Below are 13,134 nucleotides of genomic sequence, written 5' to 3' on the forward strand. Positions count from 1 at the left end.
CGCACCTGGCCTAGAAGATGTCTCATAATATTTTTTTCTTTTCTGGAATGGAGTCTTGCTCTGTCTCTCAGGCTGGAGGGCAGTGGCAAGATCTCAGCTCACTACAGTCTCCGCCTCCTGTGTTCAAGTGATTCTCCTACCTCAGCCTCACGAGTAGCTGAGATTACAGGTGTATACCTCCATGCCTGGCTAATTTGTGTATGTTTAGTAGATACGGGGTGTCACTGTGTTGGCCAGGCTGGTCTCGAACATCTGGCCTCAGGTGATCTGCCTGCCTCGGCCTCTCAAAGTGCTGTGATGATATTTTTTTCATGAGGCATATCTGCTAGCAATACTTTCTGTCAGTCCAATTACATCTTGGAATGGATCTCTTTAGCCTTCACTTTGGGAAGGGTAGGTTTGCTGAACATAGAATTCTCATTTGAGAGGCTGTTTTTTGTTCTTCTTTTAGCACTTTGAACATGTCACTCTGCTACTTTCTGATCTTGTTTCATTTAGAATTTAGCCATTAATTGTATTGTTGCCCCTCTTTATTTGATGATGATTCCTTTTTCTCTTTCTGCTCTTCAGATTTTCCTTGTCTTGGCTTGCAGTGGTTTGACTGTGAAATATATTGTATTTATTCTCTGGGGTTTGTTCAGCTTCTTTTATGGGTAGTTGAGTTTTCATCAAATTTGGGAAGCTTATGATGTCAGTCTTCCATTGAAATTCTGTATTTGTCAGTTTATTGTACAATTGCTCTGAATATATTTAGAACCCTAGCTGCTTCAAAATAGTTTGTATGTGAATTCCAACATCTGAGAACAGGAACAAGTATTCTTCACCCCAGGGACAAGTATTTTCCTCTTGAGTATATCATGCTCTCCTTTTTTTGTTTTTGAGACAGAGTCCTACTCTGTTGCCCAAGCTGTAGTGGAGTGGCGCGATCTCAGCTCACTGCACCCTCTGCTTCCCGGGTTCAAGCAATTCTCCTACCTCAGCCTCCCAAGTAGCTGGGATTACAAGCGCCCGCCTCTATGCCCGGGTAATTTTTTATATTTTTAGTGAGACAGGGTTTCACCATATTAGTCAGGCTGGTCTCAAACTCCTGACCTCAGGTGATCCCCACCCACCTTGACCTCCCAGATTTTACCCCTGAGAGGCTGTGGTGGCATCTAGTCTGTTTAGTAACTTCCTGGGGTGAAATCTGGTTCCCATACAGTGTGTGGCCTCTGCTGTATTTGCTCAATTCTTTTTCTTTCTTTTTTTTCTTACTGCTATACTAATGAGGATTTGTATATGTTTCTTTTTTTTTGAGATGGAGTTTTGCTCTTGTTACCCAGGCTGGAGTGCAATGGTGCGATCTCAGCTCACTGCAATCGCCGCCTCCTGGGTTCAGGCAATTCTCCCGCCTCAGCCTCCTGAGTAGCTGGGATTACAGGCACGCGCCACCATGCCCAGCTAATTTTTTGTATTTTGAGTAGAGACAGTGTTTCACCATGTTGACCAGGATGGTCTCGATCTCTTGACCTTGTGATCCACCCGCCTTGGCCTCCCAAAGTGCTGGGATTACAGGCGTGAGCCACTGTGCCCGGCCTTGTATATGTTTCTTTTAAACATTTTTTGGTTGTCTCTGTCTTGTTTTTTTCTTTCTCTGGATCATTGGGGGCAGGCAGTGTTTCTTTGTCACTTTGTGGTCATCTGAAGATTGGGCACAGTTTATGCTCAGACACCTGCCTTCTCCTGCTGATGGTTCAGTTGTATGAGGAGGTGCATTTTACATTCAGGCCATTGTCGGGTTCCCCCTGGCACTTGTGCTCTACTGGATCCTTTGGCATCTCTGTGCAGGGGCACAGACTCAGCCAGTGATATGCTTTTCTTTTCTTTTTCTTTTTTTTTTAAATGCTGTGCAAATGCTGAAGAGTGATTTACTTCCAATTATGTGGTCACTTTCAAAATAGGTGTAATGTGATGCTGAGCAAAATGTATGTTCTGTGGACCTGGGGTGAAGAATTCTATAGATATTCACTGAGTTTACGTGTTCCAGGTCTGAGTTCAAATCATAGATGTACCTGTTAATTTTCAATCTCGTTGATCCATTGAATGTTAACAGTGTGGTGTCAAAGTCTCCCGCTGTTATTGTGCGGGAGTCCAAGTCTCTTTATAAGTCAGTAAGAACTTGTCTTAGGTATCTGGGTATTCCTATATTGGGTGCATATATATTTATGATCATTGACTCCTGTTGTTGCATTGATCCTTTTACCATTATGTAATGTCATTCTTTGTTTCTTTTAGTCTCTGTTACTATTAAAGTCTATTTTGTCAGAGACAAAAGTTACAACTCCTGTTTTGTTTTGTTTTTTTTTCTCTCCATTTGATTAGTAAGTCTTCCACCAACCTTTGTTTTGTGTCTTTGTCCTTACTTATAAGATGGATCTGGATACAGCATATCGATGGGTTTTGACTTTTTATTCAATTTGCCTGTCTGTGTCTTTGATTGGGGCATTTAATTCATTTAAATTTAGGATTAATATTGATATTCGTGAGTTTAATATTGTCGTTTAATGCTGGCTATTTTGCCCATTAGTTAATACAGATACTTCATTATGAAGATACTCTTTACCTTTTGGTAAGTTTTTGGGATGACTGATACTGGTTGTTCCTTTCTGTGTATAGTGCTTCTTTCAGAACCTCTTGTAAAGCAGGCCTGGTGGTGATGATATCTCTGAGTGCTTGCTTGTTCGTGAAAAATTTTATTTTTCCTTCATCTGTGAAGCTTAATTTGTCTGGATATGAGATTCTGGATTGGAAATTCTTTTCTTTCAGGATATTGAATATTGACCCCCACTCTCTTCTAGTTTGTAGGGTTTCAGCTGAGAGATCTGCTGTGAGTCTGATAGGCTTCCCTTTATGGGTAACCTGACCTTTCTCTCTAGCTGCCCTTAGAATTTTCTCCTTTATATTAACCCTGGTGAATCTAACGATTATGTGTCTTGGGATTGCTCTACTTGAGGAATATCTTTGTGGTGTTCTCTGTATTACCTGGAGTTGAATGTTGTCCTGCCTTACTAGGTTAGGAAAGTTTTCCTGAATAATATCCTGAAGAATATTTTCCAGCTTGGATTCATTCTCTTCCTGCATTCAGGTACACCTATCAAACGTAAATTAGGTCTTTTCACATAGTCATATTTCTTGGAGACTGCTCATTCCTTTTTACTCTTTCTTCTCTAATCTTGTCTTCTCGTTTCATTTCATTAAGTTGGTCTTCAGCCTCTGATATCCTTTCTTCTGCTTGATCAATTCGACTGTTAAAACCTGTGCATACTTCGCAGAGTTCCCATATTGTATTCTTCAGTTCCCTTAATTCACTTATGTTTCTCTCTAGATTGTCTATTCTCGTTAGGATTTCGTCAAACCTTTTTTCAAGGTTCTTAGTTTCTTTATGTTGGGCTAGAACATGTTCTTTTAACTCACAGAAGTTTCTTATTATCCACTTTCTGAAGCCTGATTCTGTTATTGGAACGCATTTGTTCTCCATCAGGCCTTGTTCCCTTGTTGATGAGGAACTGTGATACCCTATAGAGGGAGAGGCATTCTGATTTTGGGTATTCTCGGTCTTTTTACGCTGGTTTTTTCCCATCATTGTAAATTTATCCACCTGTCGTCTTTATAATTATCGACTTTCTAATTAGGTCTTTGAGTGAACCTCCAACTTGTTGATTCCCAGCGCCAGAATCTGAGCAACCCACTGTGCTGGCTAAAACAGCGGTGTTGAGATTCGTGGTGCTTTTCTGCCCGGGAATCTCTGGTCTGGCTTTCTTCTTGAGTCCCTCTTTCAATCAGCCGAATAGGCGACTCTGCCTTCCCAGAGCTCCAAACGTTGACCAAAAGGGAAGCCAGTCCCTTTCACCCTGTACCAAGAACCGCCGTGCCGGCCACAAGAGTCGCGCTGGTGACCTGTGGGGCTCCTCTGCTGGGAATCTCCTCGTCCGTGAGCAACAAAAATTCTTCTGAAAGTGTGGCATCCTCTCATTCTCTGTGCTTTCACTGGGAGCTACAATCCTGAGCTGCTAGTAATCAGTCCTCTTGGATCAATGATATGCTTTTCCCTATAGCTGATCTCACCTCCACTGGTAGTACCATTGGGCGTGGGCATTGCTTCCTTCTACAAGTGACTGAGCCCCTTCCACCTCACTGCAAAGCCTCACACCTGCCCCCCTCTCCAGCCTGCCATAAGACCTTCGTGTGTCTGGAGCGATGAGGTAGAAGAGGTGAAAGTGGCCTCCAGTAAGAGTTACGGACTCCCACTCTTCCTACCAGAAGTTCAGTTTTTCAAGGTTTACTGATGTAGTAGACCTTTGGTCAACTCCCTGAGCTCTGAAATGGTCACTTTGTCAATTTGTCCAGCTTTAAAGTTGCTTTTTGGGGAGGCAATTTGCCTGCCTCCTGATTTGGCTTTAGCCAGAAGTCTCCCTCCTCTTTCATTCCAGGATATCTACCAGCTCTGGTTTCTTGCTTAAAATGTCAGTGTGATTACCACGTGTTTATTCCAGGTGACCTATAAAATCGTTTTTCGTGATCCAAGGGACATCCTGTTGGCTTTTCACTGGAATGATATAACAGATGAATTATAGATCATATTTGTAAAGCTTTGTAGCAGTTCCATTACAGATGAGGGAACAATCCACTGTGGTGTATTTGTATCATTTAAATGGGGATATAAGAATAGTTTAAGGTAAGGAAATGCATTCATGTGTATTTTATCAATATGTGTTATGCAAAATCCCAGTGAAGGCTGGGAAGCCATATGTGGCACAACATTAATGCTTAAACAAGTTTATAGATAACTTTCAGTGAACTGAGAAACCTATTGTCGCCAGTATTATTAGACATATCGTAGATGGTTGAGCCTTGTCCGTAAAGCTGGAAGTAAATTACAAGCAATAAATATTGAAAGTTGACTCTAAGACATTTAAGGTTGGGCGTGGTGGCTCATGCCTGTAATTCCATACTTTGGGAGGCTGAGACAGGCTGATTACCAGAGGTCAGGAGTTCGAGACCAGCCTGCCAAAATCATGAAAGCCCGTCTCTACTAAAAAATACAAAAATTAGCTGGGCGTGGTGGCAGGCTCTAAGATATTGAATATGTAGGAAATCCAAGAGAATTAACTGAAAAACTGCTCTAGTAGGTTAGCAGAGAATAAATCTGTAATGTTCATTGTGTAATAAGGGTAGGAGGGATATGGAATCTACTTCTAATTAGTAACAAAAGTACAAAATACCCTGAGATAGCCTTACAAAGAAGTGCTGGGGTGGGGTGCAGTGGCTCACACCTACAATCCCAGCAGTTTGGGAGGCCGAGGCAGGCAGATTCTTGAGCTCAGGAATTTGAGACCAGCCTGGGCAACGTAGCGAGTCCCTGCCTTTACCAAAAATATAAAAACATTTAGCTGAGTGTGGCTGTGCACACCTGTGGTCCCAGCTACTTGAGAGGCTGAGGTGGGAGGATCGCTTGAGTCCAGGACGTGGAGGTGGCAGTGAACTGAGATAGCGCCACTGCACTCCAGCCTGAGTGACAGCGAGACCCTATGTGCCCCCTAAAACAAAAACAACAACAACAAAAAGATCTACTGAACGTTAAAGGTGTAGCTGGTGTGGTGCATTGCCTGTAGTCCCAGCTACTGGGAGAGGCAAGAGGATTGCTTGAGCCAGGAGTTTGAGCCCAGACAACACAGCAAGACCCTGTATCTACAAAAATTTTAAAAATTTGAGTTGGGTATGGTGGAGCATGTCTGTATTTCTAGCTACTGGGGAGGCTGAGGCAGGAGGATCACTTGAACCCAGGAGTTTGAAGCCATCTGGGCAACATAGCAAGACTCCCGTATATTAAAAAATAATAATAAATAATTTAAAAGGAAGATGTAAATAACAAACATCACAGATTCCAGGATAGGTAGAGGAGGTGAGGGCTGCTAGAAAATCACTTGCTGCTGAAATGATGTTCTTTCCATGGGAACCCCATCCCCACTCTGTGGGGGATGAACTGAAATGATACGGGCTTGTCTCTTGGTAGGAGGAGGAGGAGGAGCAGCCACAGGCAGCGCAGCCTCCCACCCTGCCTGTGGAGGAGAAGAAGAAGATTCCAGATCCAGACAGCGATGACGTCTCTGAGGTGGACGCACGGCACATCATTGAGTAAGGGGTCCCAACACGCCCTGTTCTGTGCCAGCTTCCTGAGAGGTGGCGCTGGTGGGAGTGGCTAGAATCCCAGCCTGCCACTAGATGACATTCAGCATCGTCCAGCCAGCTGCCACTGTGGAACCACAGAGACCAAATTCGTTTACTTCACATTTTATGTATTTGATAGGGATTTAATAGAACAAATGTGTTCGCAGGGTTCACCATATGCTTATGAGGTACAGTTGGGCATGCGGCAGAAGCCCTCCCCACCCCCAGTTTCCTCCCTGTCCACCGTCCTTTCTGGGGAAACTTTCGAGTCTTGTGTGTCATCTTCCAGAGATGCTCTCTGCATTAGCAAGCAAAATGTGCATATTTTTGTCTTTATTTTTTATCTTTTGTTTTTTTTTTGAGACGAGGTCTCATTCTGTTGCCCAGGCTGGAGTGCAATGGCACAATCTCGGCTCACTGCAACCTCCAGAGGGTCAAGTAATTCTCCTGCCTCAACATACCGAGTAGGTGGGGATTACAGGTATGTGCCATCACACCCAGCTAATATATTTTTTTTTAAATGGAGTTTCGCTCTTGTTGCCCAGTCTGGAGTGCAATAGCGTAATCTTGGCTCACTGCAACCTCCGCCTCCCAGGTTCAAGTGATTCTCCTGCCTCAGCCTCTGGAGTAGCTGGGATTACAGGCATGCTCCTCCATGCCCGGCTAATTTTGTATTTTTATTGGAGACGCGGTTTCTTTATGTTGGTCAGGGTAGTCTCCAACTCCTGACTTCAGGTGATCTGCCCGCCTCAACCTTGCAAAGTGCTGGGATTACAGGCATGAGCTACCGTGCCTGACCGCCCAGCTAAGTTTTTGTATTTTTTTTTGAAATTGAGTCTTGTTCTGTTTTCAGGCTGTTATGCAGTGGCGCGATCTTGGCTCACTCTAACCTCTGCCTCCCAGGTTGAAGCGATTCTCCTGCCTCAGCCTCCTGAGTAGCTGGGACTACATGTATGTGTTACCACACCCAGCTAATTTTTGTGTTTTTAGTAGAGATGGGGTTTCACCATGTTGCAAGGATGGTCTCAATCTTTTTGACCTCGTCATCTGCCTGCCTCAGCCTCCCAAAGTGCTGGCATTACAGGCGTGGGCTACCACGCCTGGCAATTTTTTGTATTTTTAGTAGAGATGGGGTTTCATTGTGTTAGCCAGGATAATCTTGATCTCTTGACCTTGTCATCCACCCACATCAGCCTCCCAAAGTGCTGGGATTACAGGTGTGAGCCACTGTGCCCGTCCAGTTTTTGTATTTTTAGTAGAGATGGGGTATCAATGTGTTGCCCAGGATGATTTAGATCTCCTGACCTCATGATGTGCCTGCCTTGGCCTCCTAAAGTGCTGGAATTATAGGCGTGAGCCACCGTGCCCAGCCATTTTTGTTTTTTCATTTGCATACATGTCTCCAGTGTACACTGGTGTGCACCTTGCTATTTTCACTGAACCTTCCCTCTCAGAGTTGATCCTGTGTTCATGCAGAGTGCTGCCAGTCTGGTCCTCAGTGGGCAGAGTCTTACTGCGTTACGTTATATTCTCATTTTCTTAGCCTGTCCTTTGGTAGCAGGCATTTAGCTTATATTTCTCATCTTTTGCTCCTGTAACATATCACAGTTAACACACTGACCTCATTATTGCTTATGGTAAGGAATTAATGGATTTTGTTAAAAAGCAGGAGTGGGCCGGGTGCAGTGGCTCACGAGTCTGTAATCCCAGCATTTTTGGAGGCTGATGCAGGTGGATCACTTAAGATCAGGAGGACTGGCCAACATGTAGACCAGTCGGCCAACATGATGAAACCTCATCTTTTACTAAAAATTGGCCGGTTACGGTGGCTCAAGCCTGTAATCCCAGCACTTTGGGAGGCCGAGGTGGGTGGATCACGAGATCAAGAGATTGAGACCATCCTGGTCAACATGGTGAAACCCCATCTCTACTAAAAATACAAAAAATTAGCTGGGCATGGTGGTGCGTGCCTGTAATCCCAGCTATTCAGGAGGCTAAGGCAGGAGAATTGCCTGAACCCGGGAGGTGGAGGTTGCGGTGAGCCGAGATCGCGCCATTGCACTCCAGCCTGGGTAACAAGAGCAAAATTCTGTCTCAAAAAAAAAAAAAAATACAAAAATTAGCTGGGTGAGGCGGCGGGCACCGGTAATCCCAGCTATTCGGGAGGCTGAGGCAGGAGAATTGCTTGAAATGGGAAGGACGAGGCTGCAGTGAGTCAAGATCACACTATTGCCCTCTAGCCTTGGCAACAGAGTCTGTCTCAAAAAAAAAAAAAAAGGCAAGAGACGATTGAGGGTATTACATACACTGTAGATGTGAAGGCAAACACCAGAACGAAGATAGAATACTTGGAAATCAACAGAAGAAACACACAGGGGAACAACCCACTAAGACAAGAAAACAGAACCCACTATGAACGGTTTGTAAGAGATAACAGAAAGCATGGCATAAAATAAAAGCTAAAAGTTAGATCATACATATCTAACATAGCAATAAATGTAGTAGTCAAAAGTCACTTTTTTCGTTTTTTTGAGACAGAGTTTTGCTCTGTCGCCAGATTGGAGTGCAGTGGCGCAATCTTAGCTCACTGTAACCTCTGCCTCCTGGCTTCAAGAGATTCTCCTGCCTCAGCCTCCCGAGTAGCTGGAACTACAGGCGTGCGCCACCATGCCCAGCTAATTTTTGTATTTTTAGTAGAGATAGGGTTTCCACATGTTGGCCATGACGGTCTTAATCTCTTAACCTCATGATCTGCCTGCCTCTGCCTTCCAAAGTGTGGGGATTACAGGCATGAGCCACCTCGCTTGGCCAAAGTCACTTTTTAAAAGAAAAATGTGCTGGGCGTGGTGACTCATGCCTGTAATCCAAGCACTTTGGAGGCCAAGGTGGGTGGATCACCTGAGGTCGGGAGTTCAAGACCAGCCTGACCAATATGGTGAAACCCCATCTTTAAAAAAAATAATAATAAAAATATAAAATAAAAATGTTCAGATTAGACCACAGAATTGCCAACATTTAACAATTCTGGTTTTGTATGTATCTGCTCAGGCTGTGTTTCTTTTCACCTTTAGGCTTGTAAATTGTTATTAGAAAGGTGGGTTACATGATCAGCATCTGGCTAGATGCAGTGTCTCTTTCTGTGCTGTGGCAAGTGACAGCATTATTTTTTTTTTTTTTTAAGACAGAGTCTTGCTCTTTTGTCCAGGCTGGAGTACAGTGGCTCCATCTCAACTTACTCTGCCTTCCGGGCTCAAGTGCTTCTTGTACCTCAGCCTCCTGAGTAGCAGGGATTACAGGCATGCACCACCATATCCAGCTGATTTTTTTTTTTTTTGTAGTAGTATAGATGGGGTTTCACCATGTTGGTCAGGATGGTCCCAAACTCCTGGCCTCAAGTGATCTACTTGCCTCAACCTTCCAGTGTGCTGGGATTACAGGTGTGAGCCACTGTGCCCATCTGAGTGATAGAATTCTTGTTCTGTGGTATGCAGTCAGGACCCAGAGCTCCTAGGAGTCCAGTCTGGGCCCCTCAGGCTTAGCGTGGGCTGTCCTGCCTGGCCTCACACTGTCTGGCTGCACCTGTGTGTATGTTACAGTGCAGGCCACAGGTCATTTGGCAGAAAGGGTTACTCCACAGAGCTTATATCAGGAGCGAGCACGTTGTCACAGGTAGGAACGTGAGTCCTCACCTGCCACTTCCATCTTACTTCCAGGAATGCCAAGCAAGATGTCGATGATGAGTACGGCGTGTCCCAGGCCCTTGCGCGTGGCCTGCAGTCCTACTATGCTGTGGCCCACGCTGTCACCGAGAGAGTGGACAAGCAGTCGGCACTTATGGTCAATGGTGTCCTCAAACAGTATCAGGTGAGGTGTGGGGTGGGGAGGCTGCCACCACATAGTTGCTTCGGTGCAGGTGTTACCAGGTGGTGGGGGACGTGGACTTCAGGCAGACCTGAGTTCGCCTTCCACTCGCTCTTTGTCTTTGGGCAATGCATTCTTCCTCTCTGAGCCTCAGTTTCCCCATGTGTAAAGCAGAGATGTGGTCTGGTAGGTTAGCCGCCAGGAGGAAGTGAAACTGCAGAAAGTCAGTGTCTGTTGGGTGCCTGATGCGCCAGGCAGAGGGGAGCGATATACGTGGCAGGGGCCGCACAGAGGAGATGGGGCCACCTGAGAAGCAGAGAGGTGCAGCAGCCCCTCAGCATCACACCACGCATAGGGTTCATCCAGGGCTGGAGCCGAAATCTGGGCATCTGCATGCTCAGGACAGGTTACCTGAGCTCTGTGTGGTGTGAAACGGCAAGTGACAGGAGGTTACCACTAGGAGCTGGCGGCCCTGGACTCAGCTCTTTTGGGGATGAGGTCCTGTGTGAGGGTGTAAAGATGGTGCCTCTGAAGCTCTTCACCTGGGCCTGACTTGGAACAGTCAAGAAACAGAACTGTTCATGGAGGAATGCCTCTTAATGTGACCCCACCTACTGAGCTCATTTACAAGGCCCCACAAGACAACCAGTACAACTCCAACAAAAGAACAGGTTGGGATCCCTGTTCCCCAGCTTTCTTTTCTTTTTTCTTTCTTTCTTTTTTTTTGACACAGAGTTTCGCTCTTGTTACCCAGGCTGGAATGCAATGGCGCGATCTCAGCTCACCGTCCTGGGTTCAAGCAATTCTCCTGCCTCAGCCTCCTGAGTAGCTGGGACTACAGGCACACGCCACCATGCCCAGCTAATTTTTTGTATTTTTAGTAGAGACGGGGTTTCACCATGTTGACCGGGATGGTCTCGATCTCTTGACCTCGTGATCCACTCCCAAAGTGCTGGGATTACAGGCTTGAGCCACCACGCCTGGCCTCTTTTTTTTTTTTTTAAAAAAAAAACAGAGTCTCTCTCTCTGTTGCCCAGGCTGGAGTGCAATTGCATGACTGTGACCTCCTCCTCCTCCTGGGTTCAAGTGATTTTCCTGCCTCAGCCTCCCAACTAGCTGAGACTGCAAGTACATGCCACCATGCCCAGCTAATTTTTGTAATTTTATTAGAGATGGAGTTTCACCATGTTGTCCAGGCTGGTCTCAAACTCCTGACCTCAGGTGATCAGCTTGCCTTGGCCTCCCAAAGTGCTGGGATTATAGGCGTGAACCACTGCACCTGGCCCCGACTTTCTTAAAGAGAACTCTCAGACCTTTTGTGCTAATATCAACATCCAAAGCTATGCATGTGCCTATAGTTCCAGCTACTTAAGAAACTGAAATGGGAGGATTGCTGGAGCCCAGGAACTGAAGATGGGCCTGAGCAACATAGTGAGATCTTGCCTCTTCAAAAGTATTTTAAAAATTAGCTGAAGGTGGTGGCACACATCTGTAGTCCAAACTACGTGGGAGGCTGAGGTGGGAGGAGCACCCAAGTCCAGGCTGTAGTGCCCGGTATGAATCGGTTGTCTTTACCAAGTTTAGCATGAATATGATGACCTTCCAGGAGTGGGGGCCACCAGGTGCCCTAAGGAGAGAGAATCAGCCCAGGTCAAAAATGGAGCAGGTCAAAACTGATAAGCTGATCCATAGTGAGATAGTCCCTGTGAAGTGTGGGGAACCCTCTGGTGTCCGACTCAGCCTTCAGTCCTGGCGTGGCCGTGTCTGTCCTTGCAGATCAAAGGCTTGGAGTGGCTGGTGTCCCTGTACAACAACAACCTGAACGGCATCCTGGCCGACGAGATGGGTCTGGGGAAGACCATCCAGACCATTGCCCTCATCACGTACCTCATGGAGCACAAACGCATCAATGGGCCCTTCCTCATCATCGTGCCTCTCTCGTGAGTACCCAGCACCAGCCGCACCCCATAGGCCACTCACATGCTCCTGTGTTCGTTAGTTTGCCACAGTAGAATACCACAAATGAGGTGGCTTAATGACAGAAATTTATTTTCCTGGAGGCCAGAAGTCCAGGGTCAAAGTGTCAACAGCATTGCTTCCACCTGAGGCCTCTCTCCCTGGCTTGCAGAGGCTGCCTTCCCTGTGTCTTCATGTGGCCCTCCCTCTGTGCATGTCTGTGTCCTCATCTCTTCTTATAAGGACACCGGTGAGATTGGATGAGGGCACACCCTAATGGCCTGTTTTACCTTTACTGCCTCTGTAATGGCCCAGTCTCCAAGCACAGTGTCATCCTGAGCTACTAGGGGTGAGGACTGCTACACCAGCCTCCGGGGTGTGCACAGCTCCACCTGTCGCAGCCTGCCTCTGGATCCAGGAGCAAGTAGGGGCATGACTGAGAGCCCCTTCCACGCCTGGGGAGACATGGGGTCCCTCTCTTGGGATGTCCTTGGTGTCCTTTTCAAGTCACACAACCAGCAAAGTCTACATAGGGGAGTCGCAGGAGTCAAGAACGTCACACTAGAAAAGTAGGGTGAGGCCATTTAGACTCCACTGAACAAGCAGTTTCTATGTGCAGGGCACCAGAGTGCTCAGGCACATCCCAGCTTGGCCCAGGTGCTGGGACATGGTGGGATCTGGACACCCTAAGAGGCTGTCACTTGCCACCGCTTGGCTCTTCTGGCCTTTCTCTCCCAGCAAACCGAGAGCCCACCCCCGCCCTCCTCTCTGGACATCCCTCTACGCAGCTCAGTGCCTGCACCGAAAGGGGGATCTGCCTAGGGTTTACCCAGAAAGTCCAGGACTGGCTTTTACTGGTCCAGTTCAGGTCACATGTCCAGCACGCAAACAGTCACTGGCCTGGGTATTAGTCTGCTGTGATTGGCCAAACCTCAGCACAGCACTTTGTTCTGGCCTTAGAGCACAGTCCCTAACTCCAACCAGGCACTCACTGGGACCAGTGCTGCTGCACGTCAGCAGCGCACCCCCATCTGCAGCAGGCTGGCAAGCTGCATGCCCATGCCCCAAGCCCATGGGAAATGGCCTTGTGCCTGTAAGACCCATAGGGTG

The 13,134-nt window shown here is 46.6% G+C and overlaps 1 protein-coding gene across 19 annotated transcripts in view; it reads left to right on the top strand.

Annotated features, from left to right (window-relative positions):
• Nucleotides 1–13,134, top strand: part of SMARCA4 (SWI/SNF related BAF chromatin remodeling complex subunit ATPase 4) — a 100,305-nt gene that overhangs the window by 40,708 nt on the left and 46,463 nt on the right. For all 19 annotated transcript variants that reach the window (XM_078360570.1, XM_078360571.1, XM_035285434.3 and 16 more), the window contains exons 14-16: nt 6,053–6,174; nt 9,921–10,071; nt 11,845–12,008. In XM_078360570.1, coding sequence (XP_078216696.1) covers nt 6,053–6,174; nt 9,921–10,071; nt 11,845–12,008 — 437 coding nt within the window. The remainder of the gene's footprint in view (nt 1–6,052; nt 6,175–9,920; nt 10,072–11,844; nt 12,009–13,134) is intronic.

The sequence above is a fragment of the Callithrix jacchus genome, chromosome 22 (assembly GCF_049354715.1).
Source record: "Callithrix jacchus isolate 240 chromosome 22, calJac240_pri, whole genome shotgun sequence".
In the NCBI taxonomy this organism is placed as follows: domain Eukaryota; kingdom Metazoa; phylum Chordata; class Mammalia; order Primates; family Cebidae; genus Callithrix; species Callithrix jacchus.